Genomic DNA, 15,832 nt, shown 5'->3' on the forward strand with positions numbered 1-15,832 from the left:
GGGCGACCCCACGCCCCCATAAAAAAAAACCTCCAAAAAAAAAAAAAAAAAAAAAAAAAGAAAAGTCAAGAAAAAAAAAAACCCAGGCAAGAAATGGCAGTGGCCTCAACTAGAGATGGTGGGAAGAGAAATAGACCACTGGGAAAATGTTACAGACATACAGCCTGTGGGAATGGCTGATTATAGAGATGTGGAGGGAGAGGGTAAGGGACAAGATGATACCCATATTTTTTTACTGGGCAGCTAAACACAGGGCAAAGGAGAAGCTAGTTCAGGTGCATCCATATGCATGCTTTCCTCCCCTTTTCTATATAACTGTCTGACTCTCCTCCACTCATCTTCTATAGAAAAACACACACATAGGACCAGCAGGTGGTGGGGTCATTAAGGCCCTGGTCGCTCCCACATGGTCGACCATGGTTCGAGTCCCAGACCTGGTGGTTTGCTTTCTCACTTTCCCTGTGTGTGTGTGTGTGTGTGTGTGTGTGTGTGTCTGGTCAAATTAAAATAAATGAATAAATAAAATAAATAATTATTTTTTAAAAACTTTTTTTAAAGAAAAACACACACACTCCCTCTGTTCTCCCAGCACCTGCATTCACACCGTTCACCTCCTTCTAGCTACAGAATGCCCCCTAGGCATCCCAGGGAATCAAAGTAGAATGGCCAGAGCTTGCCCACTGGCTCTCCACATACCTGCCATAGTTCTGGCCTTGTAACATCCTCCCCCATCTTCCCCACTAGGCTATAAGCTCCTTGGGGAGAGGAAATCTGTCAATCATGATCAAATCCCCAGCAATAAGCACAATTCGTGGCACATAGGAAACTCACATTGCTAGAGAGATGACTGTTAAAGGTTTTAGGTGTTTCCAGTGGGGCTCTATCTGCCCACTGGATTGTGAGTTAAGAAAGTGTTTCCTTTAATGTTTTCAGCTCTTGACAAAAGGGAAGCAAGCTTGGGAACCAGCAGTTAGCGTAATGGCTATGTCGCTGGACTCCCACGTAGTCGACCGCGGTTCGTGTCCCGGACCCGGTGGCTTAAAACTCACGCCGGGCGCGTGTGCAAAAAAAGGAAGCAAGCTTTTTCTTACCTTTTCCTTTCCCAAGTCTGCAGTGCCAAATTCCCAGCCCCAGTTCCCACAAAACACACCCTAGCCCTCAAAACTCATGAATTTGTTTCTCTCAGCAATAAAAACCTAGGGAATCTAAAATATATTTGTAATGATGTTAGAAAGCACTCATGAGGTTTAATACCTGTGAGTCCCGCCCCCTACAGGGTACCCTTCCACGGACATTGACCGAGTTCAGAGCAGAAGGCATTTAAGTGTCAGCATTCTCCACGAAATTACAAAGAGCAGAAAGGTGGAAGCAATACCTACAAAGCCAGCCCGATTTTTATCTCCGCCCCCAAGTCAATCAGTCTGGGTGCACTGACAGTCAATTAGAGCTGTCTGGTACACAGAAACAGTGCAAAACAATGTTTGTTAAAAACAAGGGACGGGGCTGGGCCCAAAGCCCTCCCCTCTCCGAAGAATCCACGACGTGGCAATATGTCCCCACCGCCACCTCCACCCCTCCCCCACAGAGCCAGCTCACGCACCCTGTAGCGCTGCCAAGATTCCCACGATGCCCGTCCCCGCGCCCAGTTCGATCACCTTCTTGCCTCGGAAATCCACATTTTGAGTCTCAAAATAGTTGCACAGGCTCAGAGCCTATGGAAGAAAAGAGGGAAGAAGAGATTGTCGCAGGGATGGCTCCATCTGGAAGAGGCAGATGCGGGATCTGAACCTCCCAAAGACCCTCATCAGGAGCAGCCCACTCCTCACCGCATCCCACACGCGCGCTGCCACCCCGAGGCGGGACCCAAAGTTCTGCGTGATGCTCAGCACGTGCCCGCAGTAGCAGAAACGGCTCTTCTCAGAGTAAGAGTCGGTGAAGAGCCCGATCTCCCGCGGAAACACCAATTCCGGCTCTGATTCAGGATCTGGGTCGAGGTCCGCCATCCCGCCTAGAAGGTGCCAGGGCACCACCTCCGACACTCAGATAGCAGGTCTGCAGCGGCGGTGAGGCTGGGAGCTGCAGGCAGTCTGGGCTCCTCCGTGGCACCGGGCCCCGCCTCCCCGAGTTTGCCCTGCTTCCTCCCGCTTGGCTTCCTGGAGGTAGCATGAAGAGCTGCCCCTTCCGCCCTGGTCCTTGGGGCACACTGATGAGACCCACGCGGGACCACACAGGTCAGACCCCGCAGACCGTTCCGAGATCGGGGCGAGAGGAGAGGCGGGAGGATTAACTGTACTACAAGAGGTGGGGTCCCCAGACCTATCGCACCTGTGGAGTGACAGGTGCCTGCAACAGAACAGGCAAGCTACTAGGTGCCTGGGTCTGGCCCAGATAGAGACTAGAGGATGGAGTGTGGTCTCTGCCCTCGTCAGGATGGTCCACCCTGTTTAGCCCAGCCGAATTTGCTCTTGGGTCTTTAAGGGGCGGGATCTGCTCACAACGTGCATAACTGCGTCATTATCGTGCGCCTCGAGTCTCGGTCTCCACGTGGGATCGGTGGCAACACACCGAACTGGTGGGATCATGGCGGGGGCGGAGACCCGGAACGCGGCCGCAGCGGAGGCCCCGCAGCCCCAGAAGCGCTACTACAGGCAACGTGCTCACTCCAACCCCATGGCGGACCATACGCTGCGCTAGTGAGTGAGCGGAGCACGGGGAGGGAAAGGAGGGCGGAATCCTCAAATCAGCCCCAGGCAACCCGGGAGAGCAGTCGTGCTGGGACTGCCGGGAGGACTTGGGCTCGACCCTAGGATTGGCTGGGTGACATCTGTTTTGGGGGTGGGTCCGGGAAATTTGACCCAGAGCGAAGCTGGCCAGCTGTGGGGCGTGGCGTTCTCGCCTAAGGCTGGACAGCGGTGCCAAATCTGGGAAGAGAAAGAAATTGTTAGGAGACTGCAGTGATAGATACAGAATGTCGTTTCCATCCTTCGGTTTTGTTAGGTTTAATCAGAAGACAAAAATTAGCATAGCCCACACCTCACACTATCGTTTCCCCACTGAGCACATAAACAAAGTAAGATCCCTGTGCAGGCAGCCAGTCTCTGGGAGAAGGGGAACCTGCACCCACAAAGGAGAGCGCCGGCCAGAGTCACATCAACCCCCTAGAAGTGGAGATGGGCAGGTCAGCAATCATGGGTCTCATGATGGGCCTATGATTCACACTGGGGGTTAAGGGTGGTTTCCATCGTGCCTCCTAGACACCACAGGGCTCAGTGTTACAGAATTTTTGAGAAACCATCTTCTTATCTGCCTGTCACCCACACCCAGAGGAGATGGACTGGTCTGAGCTATATCCAGAGTTCTTCTCTCCGCTCACTCAGAATCAGAGCCACGATGACCCAAAAGAAAAGAATGAAAAGAGAGTTCAGGCCCAAGTGGAGTTTGCAGACATAGGCTGCGGCTATGGTGGCCTGTTAGGTAACACTCTGGCGCTCTCTGGGATGAGGAGAGGTCTAGGTTCTGCCATCTCAGCAGGTTTGGTGAGGGCCACAGTTGGCCTTTCCACTTCGGACCAGACACTGGTGACATCAACATGGAGAGCCCTACCTTGCCTCTACTCTGTGGCCTTTGCCCTGGAGAAGGGAGGGGGCTGCTGCAAATGCTTCTTAGAAGCTGGATTGTCCTATCTGGCCCCAGTCCCTGCGTGATCCATTTCACCTGCCAGGTGCTGGGTCAGTGAGCTGGTCAGCACAAGCGTCAGAGATTAGCCACTGTGGCCAGTGATCCTGAACCGTCTTTCTCAGGGATTCCACACAACACTCCCCTCCCCTTCTCTGATCAGAACTCCTTCTTTCTGCCCTAATCTTGCACTTTTGGGTTCCTCTCACATTGGGCAAACTGTGCCATCCGTGTACACCAAAACACCTTTCTGTCTTTAGATCTTACAATAGAGATAACAGTCTGGGGGCCAGCAGGTGGCATGATGGTTAAGGTGCTGGACTTCCACGTTGGCTGACCTCACTTTGAGTCCTAGACCTGCCAGCTTGCTTTCTCACTCTCCCTTTCTCTGATAAAATTAAATCATAAAAAGTAGTGACAAATTAAATTAATTAAATAAATAAATCTTTTAGAAAGTGAGAGAAAACAGGCTGACAGAGAGGGGGCTGGCAGGTGGCATGGTCATTAAGGGCACTGGACTCCCCTATGGCCGACCACTGGTTCAAGTCCCAGACCTGGTGGCTTGCTTTCTCGCTTTCTCTCCCTCTCTCTCTCTTTTACTCTGTCCCTCTTTGGTCAAATTAAAATAAATAAAATAAAAATAAAAACTTAAATAAAATAAATCTTTTTTAAAAGTTAATTAAAAAAAAACACAGTCTGACAGAGGAAGAGCATGGTACGGAGAGGCAAAAAAAAAAAAAAACTTGGCTCAGTCTTTTTTCTTTAATTATTTTATTTTAACTTTATTTATTTATTTACTTATTTTAATTTGTCTGGAGACGGACAGAGAGAGAGAGAAAGTGAGGAAGCAGTCACCAGGCCCAGAACTTGAACCACAGTCAGCCATGTAGGAATCCAGTGCCCTTAACCACCACACCACCTGCCAGCCCCAGTTCAGTCTTCTTATTGATACGTTTATGATCTTGGCCATTTCAGACCTCTAGTTTTCTCTTCACAATTTATAAGGATTTAATGAGGCAATGTGTGAACACTAAAGCGATTGCAAATATATGTGTATTTGCAGCCTTCCCATCCCGGTCCTGTGACAGTTTCGTATCTCCTTTTCCTTTTTGGTGTAGAACAATCCACATAGGTATTTCTGTCCCCACTTACCATTCCTGACTGGTAGTTGCAGATCGAGGCTTCCTTTTTTGTTAATCCCTTTGCACTTCCCGCAAATAGGAGGTTAATGATTCCATTGCTATTTCTCTGTCTAGTGGAACTGTCACCATTGTTCCCAAATACACTGATTCTGGGTCTAGAGATCCGGGTGAAAGTCTCGGACTACGTGCAAGACCGAATTCGGGCCCTACGCGCAGCTCCTGGAGGTGGCTTCCAGAACATCGCCTGTCTCCGTAGTAATGCCATGAAGCACCTTCCTAACTTCTTCCACAAGGGCCAGGTGGGGAGGGGCCCTGGTGGGTTATACTGGTAGACAGGCTGGGCACAGAGGCCAAGTTCTCACAACCCTGCACGTCTGCCTCACAGCTGACAAAGATGTTCTTCCTCTTCCCTGACCCACATTTCAAGCGGACAAAGCACAAGTGGCGAATCATCAGTCCCACACTGCTGGCAGAATATGCCTACGTGCTGAGAATTGGGGTGAGCTGGGTGTGGTAGGGAGGATGGAATGAGTGGCCTACTTGGGGGCCCTTTGCTGAGAAGTTAGTGGCAGTACCTTTAAGGACCTACACCACCACTGCCATCATCTTGCTGCTCAGGTGTATGCAGCCCCCTGTCTAGGGTGATTTTGCCTATGCAGGGGCTGGTGTACACCATAACCGATGTGCTGGAGCTACACAGCTGGATGTGCACCCATTTTGAAGGGCACCCCCTGTTCGAGCGAGTGCCTCTGGATGAGCTGGTAAGTATAGATCCTAGAGGAAATTGCGAAGATGCAGGCCCTTTCCAGAGTGCTTCCGTATTCTTTGAACTCAGTTCAATGCCAGGAAGCTGAGACGGGAGTTTGGGGGCAAGGGGCAGTGTGAAAGGTAGGCAGGGATTTACTGGACCTTTCCTCTCCCAGGGCGAAGACCCCATTGTGGGACATCTAGGCACCTCAACCGAGGAGGGAAAGAAAGTTCTACGCAACGGAGGAGAGAATTTCCCAGCCATCTTCCGACGAATACAGGATCCCACCCTCCAAGCAGCGACTCCCAATCCCAGCCTGCCTGCTTACTGACTACCTGTCCTGCCCTTCCAGGGACTGGAACCTTCTGAGCTGAGACTGCTGGGGAGCTGCATGGGGCAGAACCCTGGCTTTCACTACTTCTCCAGGCTCTTCTCACCTCCCTGTCCCTCCACTGCCAACAGAAAGCAAAAGTAGCTGACTGGGAAGGTGAAATGACCTTGGACCAGAGGGGATCTTTGCAAGGGTGTGATGTCTCACTCTCCCTTAGCTCTCCCTTCTCCATGTGGAATCTCTCCTCAGCTGGGGTGAGGAGTGCAATGCCCCACTGTTCATCTAAACTGCCTGCTAGGCTCAAATCACTAGTGCACTTGTGTTTACTTTGCAGTCCTGGGGGGGATAACGTGAGTGTGTACTTGTGCCAGTTCTGCTATTTCTTTTTTTTTTTTTTGGAGAGATTTTCGCTATAGGGCGCGTGCGCGCGCCAGACAGACAGAGACATAGAGACAGAAAGCGAGAAATCACCCCCCAGGGGGGATGGTCACGCCGCAATCGCTTCTCCTCCATTCTCCTCTCGGGATCGTGGGCACGCACGCACACGCGCCCGGCGTGAGTTCTAAGCCACCGGGTCCGGGATGCGAACCGCGGTCGACTACGTGGGAGTCCAGCGACATAGCCATTACACTAACTGCTGGTTCCCCAGTTCTGCTATTTCTTTTTTTTTTTTTTGGAGAGATTTTCGCTATAGGGCGCGTGCGCGCGCCAGACAGACAGAGACATAGAGACAGAAAGCGAGAAATCACCCCCCAGGGGGGATGGTCACGCCGCAATCGCTTCTCCTCCATTCTCCTCTCGGGATCGTGGGCACGCACGCACACGCGCCCGGCGTGAGTTCTAAGCCACCGGGTCCGGGATGCGAACCGCGGTCGACTACGTGGGAGTCCAGCGACATAGCCATTACACTAACTGCTGGTTCCCCAGTTCTGCTATTTCTTTTTTTTTTTTTTGGAGAGATTTTCGCTATAGGGCGCGTGCGCGCGCCAGACAGACAGAGACATAGAGACAGAAAGCGAGAAATCACCCCCCAGGGGGGATGGTCACGCCGCAATCGCTTCTCCTCCATTCTCCTCTCGGGATCGTGGGCACGCACGCACACGCGCCCGGCGTGAGTTCTAAGCCACCGGGTCCGGGATGCGAACCGCGGTCGACTACGTGGGAGTCCAGCGACATAGCCATTACACTAACTGCTGGTTCCCCAGTTCTGCTATTTCTCAGCAAAGGCTGGAGTGTGTATCACATGCCTTCTCCCGTCGTCCCATCCTCTCCCTGCCTGAGATTTGACCTGGTGAATCTGTGTTCTCTTTATTGTTGCTGTCTCTGGAGTTCCTGGGAGGGTGTGAGGCTGGAGACCCTTTCCTTTTTCTTGTTGAACTTCAGTTCCAGAACTTCAGAGCTGACTGACTGACACAAGCCTGATAGAGTGGGGTGGCGAGTGTGAGTGTGAGGAGCAAGAGCTAAAATGTGGAGGATTCTGAGGCCAAATGTGGAAATGGGCTGCTGACCCCAAGCCCCCAGAGGAGGCCGAGTCAGCTGGGGATTCAGAGCACTCACTTAGTCCTTGCTCCATCCAGTATTGTAACAATCCAGGGGAATCTCAAACTTTCTAATTTGCAAAAGGCTCCCTCACTTCTGTTTCTCAAGCTCCCAAGTTTCCATGGTTGGAAGGAGGGGGCTTATTGACCCTCCTCTCCCCCAAGAGAAACCAGAAAGGTGCCTGGAGCCATTTTAACCTGTTAATCCACCTGCCATCTGCCAGAAACATGCACGTTCCTCATGGGAAAAGAGATGTGGCCAGTGTAGGAAAATCCTGCTCGCATGTGGAGGAGATGCAACCAATAAGCCAAGAATGTGGGGACAGTTACAGCTGTGCCTTTTCCCTGCTTCTCTTCCCGGAGAAGCTGGAGGGTGGGGAATTCCTAAGGATGGGCCTGAAGGGGCTTGGCCCCTGGGGGACCAGGAAGTGGTGGGAATACTAAGGACTGACTCTAGCTTGGTCGGTCACTTAATCCATACCAAATAGTCTTTCTCAGGGAGAGACCTTCAGGTTGCTGGACTAGCCCAGAAGAAACGGACAGACCTCTCCCCTCAGGGTCATTGCATCATGAGACCCAGGGGAGCAGGGAAGTTAGTCCCAGCCCCGCCTACTGTTCCTGGGTGCTAATCCCCAGGACCGACCACTCAGAAGGGATTGGTTGAAAAGCTTGGAGAGGGGGCGTCCTCACCACCTCACTCAATGGTTAAATAGAAGTTCACACAACAGGCAAGATGCTCTGGAGAAGCGCTCTCTTCCACGTGCTCTCTGGACCGGACCAGGACCATGACCCAGACCCTCAAGTTTGCCTCCAGAGTGTTGCATCGCGTCCTCTGGGCTCCTGAGCTGGGTGCCTCCCTGGGCTCCAGCTCCGACTCAGCGCCCCGCAGTTTGGCAGACATCCCAGGCCCCTCTACGCCTAGCTTCCTGGCCGAGCTTTTCTGCAACGGGGGACTGTCGAGGCTACACGAACTGCAGGTAGGAGGAGACACCCTTCTTGGGACTGAGAACAGGGGGAAGTGGCTTTAATAAGTCCAGAAAGGATAGATAGGGTAGTGCAGAAGAAGGGGAGGAGCAGGGAGAATGGATGTCTATGAATTATGGAAAAGGCAAGCTGGCACCCGGAGCTCTGCCTCCACTGACTCCGAGTTCATCCTGACACCCAGCGGAGGAGGGCGCTCAGAAAGCGCCCTCTGGCAGTGCAGAAGTCTGGAGACCCCTTAGGTCCAGGACCGGTGTGCCGGAGGCGGAAACGTTAGGTTTAAAGCTACACGCGCTCCTTTCCGTCCACTGAGGACTCGACCAGAGATGGACAGTCCAGAAGGGGAACCCTTAGAGATTTCTCCGATTTCTTTCTTTTTGGTCCAGCTGACTAAAGAGAGGTCCTGCGTGTCTGGTTTGCACAAAGTTCCTCCGCTTTGCCGGTCACATTCACACTTCGAAGGAATGGGAAATAGGAGAAAGAGAAGGAGGAAATTGCAGCATCAGGGTCATACACTAGCTGGGTGCTAGAGAAGCAGCAGAAACACCCTCAAACCCCCTCCCCCGCCCCGCTCCTCACTTTTTCAAAGCCTAGTCAATGCCCTAGACGTTGGTCTCCAATTGTCTGCTGCGTTCGTCCTCCCAGGTGCAGGGCGCCGCGCGCTTCGGGCCTGTGTGGCTCGCCAACTTCGGGACGGTGCGCACAGTGTACGTGGCCGCCCCTGCACTCGTCGAGCAGCTGCTGCGACAGGAGGGCCCCCTGCCCGAACGTTGCAGCTTTTCGCCCTGGACCGAGCACCGTCGCCGCTGCCAGCGGGCTTGCGGACTCCTTACAGCGTGAGTCCTCCTCCCTGCCCACAAAGCCTAGACGCCGGGTAGCAGCCCTCTCCTGCGGCAGGGCCCCAGACGATCTATCTGGTGGCATAAAGGCCGGCCGTTTCCCCCACCTTCTGGCATTTCGGGGTTCCCAACCCAGTCTGTTTCACCCGAACTCTCCGCCCATCGCCTGTAAGGGAACAGGAGGAACCGGTGTAATGGGCTAGGGTACCAGCATCTGAATGGAATGTGAGATTCTGTGACTCAGGTTACCCGGGAACCCTGGACCCCTCCGGGGCAGGAAGTGAGTAAGGAGGAAGAGGGATGAAAGACTGGTGCAGGCAAGAGCAGGTTTCTGTACCCCAAGGGAGCAGACGCGATCTCGCTCCTGGCCACACCAGGCGAACCAACGCGCTCCTTCAGCGCTCCTCCACCGCAGCCAGCCCTGTGGAGCGGTCTCCACACCCCCCACCTCCCTGATGCGCCCTCTCTCCGCACCCCCGCAGAGAAGGAGAAGAGTGGCAGAGGCTCCGCAGTCTCCTGGCCCCTCTCCTCCTCCGTCCTCAAGCGGCCGCCGCCTATGCCGGGACCCTGGATAACGTGGTCCGTGACCTTGTGCAGAGGCTGAGACGGCAGCGGGGACATGGCAGTGGGCCTCCCGCCCTAGTTCGGGACGTGGCGGGAGAGTTTTACAAGTTCGGACTAGAAGGTGAGTCCCAAGACAGAGATAGGGGCAGACTTTAGAGGCACTCTGGCAAGGGCCGTCGGTGCCTGACAGCGCCCCCTCTCGGCCAGGCATAGCCGCGGTGCTGTTGGGCTCACGGCTGGGCTGCCTGGAGGCCGAAGTGCCGCCAGACACAGAGACCTTCATCCGCGCAGTGGGGTCGGTGTTCGTGTCCACGCTGTTGACTATGGCGATGCCCAACTGGCTGCACCGCCTTGTGCCCGGACCCTGGAGCCGTCTTTGCCGAGACTGGGACCAGATGTTTGCATTTGGTAAGGCACATATGAGATGAGAGCCGGGAACGTAAAGCTTTCAAAAGCTTTCTGGGGTATTGAGACACATACTAGCGTGCTTCTTCCCCACCCAGCCCAGCAGCACGTGGAACAAAGAAAGGCCGAGACAGTCATGAGGAACAAGGGAACGCCTGAGGGGGACACAGAGTCCAGGGCGCACCTGACCTACTTCCTGTTCCGGGAGGAGTTGTCTGTCCAGTCTATCCTGGGGAATGTGACAGAGCTGCTACTGGCTGGAGTGGACACGGTGAGGTCCCCCCTCCATGCTCTGAGCCCCACTTCCAGAGCTTGGACTCCCCAGTTTGAGGGCCACTTTTCTGCTGTAGGGGATTCATGATGGCCATGTAGACGGGCTTAACTCAGCATCTGCTGGGCCCCAGACACCGGATATTCTGCCCCCTGTACTGGATCAACATACCCAACACCGCTGGTGTGCTCCTGTCCCCTCAGGTGTCCAACACACTCTCCTGGGCTCTGTATGAGCTTTCCCGGCACCCCGAAGTCCAGACAGCTCTCCACTCAGAGATCACAGCTGCCCTGGGCCCTGGCTCCTGTGGGCACCCAACAGCCACTATGTCCCAGCTGCCCCTGCTGAAGGCCGTGATCAAAGAAGTGCTAAGGTGAGGGGAAGAAAAGGAAGAACCAAATACAATGTGGGGAAAGGGCCAGGGAAGCAGATAGTGGGGTGGAAGCAGGGAGAGAAAGCAGAAAAAAATGGTACTGTACTCCTGGCCAAAAACAGGTTCAAAAACGGGAGACCATAAAAAGGAGGCTACAGTTCCCAGCCTCACCTCACTGTCTCCACCTTGTGCTTTGCAACCTAGACTGTACCCTGTGGTTCCTGGAAATTCTCGTGTCCCAGACAAAGACATTCATGTGGGTGACTTTATAATCCCCAAAAATGTAAGTACTGCTTATGGACCCCTTTTGCTGAGCCATTTCTCACTATTTGGGGCCCCAACCCTGTTCTCAAAAACTCAACCCAAGCCCTTCAAACTCTCCCCTTGACCAGAATGCCTCTCTCTAGGATATAATGGAGCAATAAAGAAATTGTAGCCCCAGAAAATTCTTCCCATCACCAACGAGGGCCTGCCTCTGTCTCGTCCATTCATTCTCTTCATGTCCTCCCCACCCACTCCCCGCCACCACCACCCCTGATTCCTGGTCCCAGATTGACACGTTTGTGTTCCTCCCCCACCAGACGCTGGTCACTCTGTGCCACTATGCCACTTCAAGGGACCCTGCCCAGTTCCCAGAGCCAGATTCGTTTCGTCCGGCTCGCTGGCTGGGAGAGGATCCAGCTCCCCACCCATTTGCATCTCTTCCCTTTGGCTTTGGCAAGCGCAGTTGCATGGGTAGACGCCTGGCAGAGCTTGAGCTGCAAATGGCTTTGGCTCAGGTGAGTGATCTAGACCATTTACCTTCCCAGACTATAGAGACCCTAACCCTCTAAAGCAGCAGGCTCTCATCCTCTGATGAACATAGGAAAACAAGTCAGATGTGGTAGACCTAACCAACTGAAATATGAAAATCCCATTACAGGCCTGGAGTTTGAACCACTTTTCTCTAGCATAAGTTATCCCTTACCCTTATTAATTAAGAACTCCCTCACTGGCCACAGGTGGCACCCATCAACTATTGTTTTTTCTTTGGAGGGGGATTTTTTCTAAAGGGTGCATGCACTCCCCAGACAGAGATGGAGAAAGTGAGAGATCACCCCATAGGGGAATGGCCACACTGCAATCCCTTCTCCTCCATTCTCCTCGCAGATCAAACCACTGGGTCTGGGACTTGAACCATCGCTGGCCATGTGGGAGTCCACAGAAGCCTTAACCACTACACCACCTGCTGGCCCCAGACTATTCTAACACTAATAAGGCATTTGATCAGTCAGTTCTACAATTACAGACCCTCCCATAATGATAACTTTTTCCTCCCTCTCTAGATCTTGACCAATTTTTTTTTTTTTTTTTTTAAGATCTTGATCAATTTTGAGATCCAACCTGAGCCAGGTGCTGCTCCAATCAGACCCATGACCCGGACTGTCCTGGTACCTGAGAGAAACATCAACCTACAGTTTGTGGACAGATAGTCCTATGGAAGGACACTGGCATCATCACCAATTCTCTCATCGGAGGGACTTCTGAGGCATAAAACCAAGAAATATGTCTTCCTCCCTGAGGCCTGTCTGAGCAAACTGGACAGAAAGACCCAGGCAAAGTGCTGGAGGCAGCTCTAAGGTGTGAAGTATGTGCTTGACCTGACTCAGTAGGCCCCCAGAAAACCATGGTTCCTCAATCTGCCTGGCCCTTCTCCTGATTATCTATGCATCCTTAAAGGATCAGTCAGATTTGAAGTAATCACGCTGGTTGGCCTGAGGAAGCATCTAACTGTTCCTTTTGGTGCTTTTGCAGTGTTCATTGATGCTGCTGGCTAAGCATTTACTATGGCCTCAGCTGTTACAGTGCGTCTGTTCTGCACCTGGCTAGTCCTCTCCCTTCGAGAGGAAGGATGAGGGTCTACTTGGTCTTTATATCACCTTCCAGGGCCTGGCCCTGCCTAGGTGACACCATTTACATTCTCAGATTGAATGGGGACCTTGTGGCAGTAGAGATAAGCAGCTTACTAGGCCCTTTCCTTTTTCATCTTGCCCTTAGGAGGGTGAACCTGCCCTAACCTAGTTTATTGGTTTGTTTGTTTTTGTTTGTTTGTTGTTTTGTTTTTGCCACAGGGCATGTGTGCTCCCTGGAGAGAGATAGAGAGAGGGGAAGGGAGAAATCAGGCCCCGGGGGATGGCCATGCAGCAACCCCTTCTCCATTCTCCTCTTGGAATTTTGGGCAGTATGCACACATACCCAGCATGATTTTCTAAGTCACCATGTCTGGGACTGCAACCATGATTGACCATGTAGGAGTCCAGGGCTTAACCACCATGCTACCTGCTGACCCCTAGTTTATCATTTTTAAAATTCTTCTTGGTGCTAGATCCCACATGGCCTCCAAAGTTCAAGTCCCAAACATGGCAGCTTGAAAAACACTGTGTGTAGATGCCCAGATATGGGGGATGGTTTCTCACCTTCTCTCTCTCTCTGTCTCTATCCCCCCCCCTCCCTCATCACAAGTGCCCTATGGCAAAAAAATGTAAAAACAAAAAGCCATCCTTGGTGCTTGTCACTACAAGTGAGCTTGTCCCATCACTTATTCCCCAGGCAGAGACATCTTCGGGGCTGTCAGTGCACAGGCCTCTGCCCTCTTTTTTGTATCGACAATTTTAAATATTTATAACTTTTAGAATTAAAAAAAAAGAAATCAAATGGTCCTTCCTTGACTGTTTTTTTGGAGAGGTTTTTGCTATAGGGCACGTGCGCTCTTGGATGTGCGTTTAAGCCACTGGGTCCGGGACTCGGGTCCGGGACTCGGACCAGTCGATTACATGGGAGTCCAGGGACATAGCCATTAGGCTAACTGCTGGTCCCCCTCCTTGACTTTTGATTTACTTCTCACCTACTTGCTACAAGACCTGGAGGCAAGATCCTGACCCCTATTTCCCACCTTGGTTTCTCAGGGAAGTGAGTCCCATAACAATGGGAGGTATGGACACTTGGAAGAGAGATTTGCAACACAAACCCAGACACGTTTCTGTCTGTAGTGGGTACAGCCAAGTCTAGTCTGGCTTCCTGTAAGAGATTAAGGGGGCGGTGGTGAAAAGGAACTGCAGGGGCTGAGCCGTAAACTGGGCTGGGAGCTGGGGGGTTGCAGAGATGGACAGTTGACTCTAGTAAGAAACGCGATTTTGGAACCTAAACTGCCAGAATAGAACAAAGTCCTAGAATGGACACTGACTTCTCTGGAAGTTATACCCAGATCATTTCCTTTAGAGAAAGACAGGAATACAGGATGAGAAGTAGAGTCAGACAGGATGAAAGGCAAATGCGGGGGTGGTCAGAAACCCTGAGGGCACCAAGACTGGAGTAGAGGGGTGGGCTGAGGGAGCCTCTGTTTTCTTGAGTCAGCACTCTCTGGCCCCCCCAGAAGCTGGACACAGTTCTCCCCTTGTGATGTATACAGATTAACTCATCTTTCACTCAAATAAATCTCTCAGCACAATCCATGCAGCTCCCTCTGCATCCCAGATTGCTTCCCCATGTCAGAACCTGCCTACTTTCTTTTGCTCTCCCTGCCCCCCACCCCTCATGCCTGCCCAACTCCAATTAGCTGAGTGTAGATGGAAATTTCACTTCACGCTTCCTCCTCCACACCACCTCGACCCCCTCACCCTGAACATGGCTCCCTGACCACAGAGACTCCATTGGCCACCAGGCCTTTTGTGGGAAGTGGAGTAGGGGGCCTAATGACACCAGGTCTATAGAGAGACAAGGTATATCCAAAGCCTTGGTGCAAGAGCATTTTATGTATTTCCTGCCTCTTCTTTTTTTTTAAATTTTTAAAGAATTATTTATTTTAATTTGATTAAAGAAGAACAGAGTGAGTGAGAGAGAAAGTGAGAAAGCAAGTCTCCAGGTCCGGGACTTGAACTGCTGTCAGCCATGTGGGAGTCCAGTGCCCCTAACCACACTACCTGCCAGCCCCTCCTGCCTCTTAACTTCTTCCCTATGTATATTCTTCACACCTCCTCCATCCCTAACCTCAACTTGAACCAATATGACCCAATCTTTAGCAGATTTAATCTTTGAGGGGGAAAAAGCCTACTTTGCCATCAGAACCTTTGCTCTAGAATCAATAATTAGAATTCTATTCAGTGATAAGAATTCGGCAAGTGGCATGGTGGTTAAGGGCACTGGACTCCCACATGGCCATTGCAGTTCAAGTCCTGGACCTGGTGGGCTGCTTTGTCTCTTTGACTCTCTCTCTCACTCTGTCGTTCTAAATTAAATTGATTCTTAAAAAATAAAATAATTCTACTCACCCACACTCCCAACTGGGCAAGTAGAAATGCCCACTGAGAAGGGTAGCAGTACCCAGGACCCCTTTCCTCCACAAGGATCTCTAAGTTGGAAAAAGGGAAGGAGAAGAGACTATACTGATTGCTAGCCCCAACCCCATTTACACCTCCATTGGTGCCAGAGAGGGTAAAGTATTAGCTCACTCCGCCAGGTTTGGGGATGCAGAGTGGAAATGGAGACAGTGGATTTGTGTGTCTGACTTACGCTGCTGGGTAGGTAGGACCATCAGAGGGCACAGACCAGGATGGGCACAGGGAGCTCCACACATGTCATATCTACCTAAGCCCTACCTGCCAGTGTAGGTAGCAGTCACTCTACTTGTTCTCTCACATTTGGTATCCACCAACTCTTCTGTGAATTGCATAGCAATGAAGTCTGGCCCTTCTATCTCCCCAGGTAGGGAGTATAGAGTTCTCTCTGGGAAAACAATTTCCCAACAGGAATATAAAGGCCTTGGCCTCAGTCCCCTATCTACTCTGACGCTCTAGGTAGTTGAGAGTGATATGTTCCACACTTTGAGGTGACTCAGACCCTAGCCCAGCCTGGAATCCTATGATCTCCTGAGAGTCTGGGTGCCAGTACCATGGACAGCAGCCAAGGGCCACCCCCACCCCCCACCCC

The 15,832-nt window shown here is 52.1% G+C and overlaps 4 protein-coding genes across 4 annotated transcripts in view; 2 read left to right on the top strand and 2 right to left on the bottom strand.

Moving 5' to 3' along the window:
* The window catches only part of TSFM (Ts translation elongation factor, mitochondrial), a 23,469-nt gene extending 21,808 nt beyond the window's left edge, over positions 1-1,661 (bottom strand). Inside the window, exon 1 of the mRNA XM_006171879.3 lies at positions 1,601-1,661. The gene's annotated coding sequence lies outside the window, so the exon portion shown is untranslated. The remainder of the gene's footprint in view (positions 1-1,600) is intronic.
* EEF1AKMT3 (EEF1A lysine methyltransferase 3) overlaps positions 1-2,031 on the bottom strand; it is a 7,762-nt gene extending 5,731 nt beyond the window's left edge. Inside the window, exons 1-2 of the mRNA XM_006171878.3 lie at positions 1,827-2,031; positions 1,601-1,712 (exon numbers count right to left, since the gene is read on the bottom strand). Coding sequence (XP_006171940.1) covers positions 1,601-1,712; positions 1,827-2,003 — 289 coding nt within the window. The 5' untranslated portion in view covers positions 2,004-2,031. The remainder of the gene's footprint in view (positions 1-1,600; positions 1,713-1,826) is intronic.
* Positions 2,032-2,550: 519 nt separating this feature from the next.
* METTL1 (methyltransferase 1, tRNA methylguanosine) lies at positions 2,551-6,210 on the top strand. Its single transcript, XM_006171919.3, has 7 exons — positions 2,551-2,693; positions 3,092-3,174; positions 3,325-3,474; positions 4,932-5,116; positions 5,203-5,316; positions 5,477-5,578; positions 5,741-6,210. Exons 1-7 carry the CDS (start codon positions 2,581-2,583, stop codon positions 5,894-5,896), a joined length of 903 nt encoding a protein of 300 aa, XP_006171981.1. The 5' UTR covers positions 2,551-2,580; the 3' UTR covers positions 5,897-6,210.
* Positions 6,211-7,063: 853 nt separating this feature from the next.
* Positions 7,064-12,990, top strand: CYP27B1 (cytochrome P450 family 27 subfamily B member 1). Its single transcript, XM_006171880.3, has 9 exons — positions 7,064-8,411; positions 9,061-9,251; positions 9,737-9,939; positions 10,026-10,226; positions 10,322-10,494; positions 10,698-10,867; positions 11,072-11,150; positions 11,449-11,646; positions 12,226-12,990. The coding sequence occupies exons 1-9, from the start codon at positions 8,220-8,222 to the stop codon at positions 12,337-12,339; spliced, it is 1,521 nt and encodes a 506-aa protein (XP_006171942.1). The 5' UTR covers positions 7,064-8,219; the 3' UTR covers positions 12,340-12,990.
* Positions 12,991-15,832: the final 2,842 nt, after the last annotated feature.

Source organism: Tupaia chinensis, unplaced genomic scaffold, assembly GCF_000334495.1.
Source record: "Tupaia chinensis unplaced genomic scaffold, TupChi_1.0 Scaffold150006_1, whole genome shotgun sequence".
Lineage (NCBI taxonomy): Eukaryota > Metazoa > Chordata > Mammalia > Scandentia > Tupaiidae > Tupaia > Tupaia belangeri.

Bases quoted from the DNA above. Each gene is read 5' to 3' on its own strand.
- METTL1 (XM_006171919.3), top strand. From the start codon at position 2,581: ATGGCGGGGGCGGAGACCCGGAACGCGGCCGCAGCGGAGGCCCCGCAG. The intron at 2,694-3,091 runs GTGAGTGAGCGG...CTGTGCAGGCAG, and splicing joins GCGGACCATACGCTGCGCTA to CCAGTCTCTGGGAGAAGGGG. The intron at 3,475-4,931 runs GTAACACTCTGG...TTCTCTGTCTAG, and splicing joins CGGCTATGGTGGCCTGTTAG to TGGAACTGTCACCATTGTTC.
- CYP27B1 (XM_006171880.3), top strand. From the start codon at position 8,220: ATGACCCAGACCCTCAAGTTTGCCTCCAGAGTGTTGCATCGCGTCCTC. The intron at 10,495-10,697 runs GTGAGGTCCCCC...CTGTCCCCTCAG, and splicing joins TACTGGCTGGAGTGGACACG to GTGTCCAACACACTCTCCTG. The intron at 10,868-11,071 runs GTGAGGGGAAGA...TTTGCAACCTAG, and splicing joins GTGATCAAAGAAGTGCTAAG to ACTGTACCCTGTGGTTCCTG.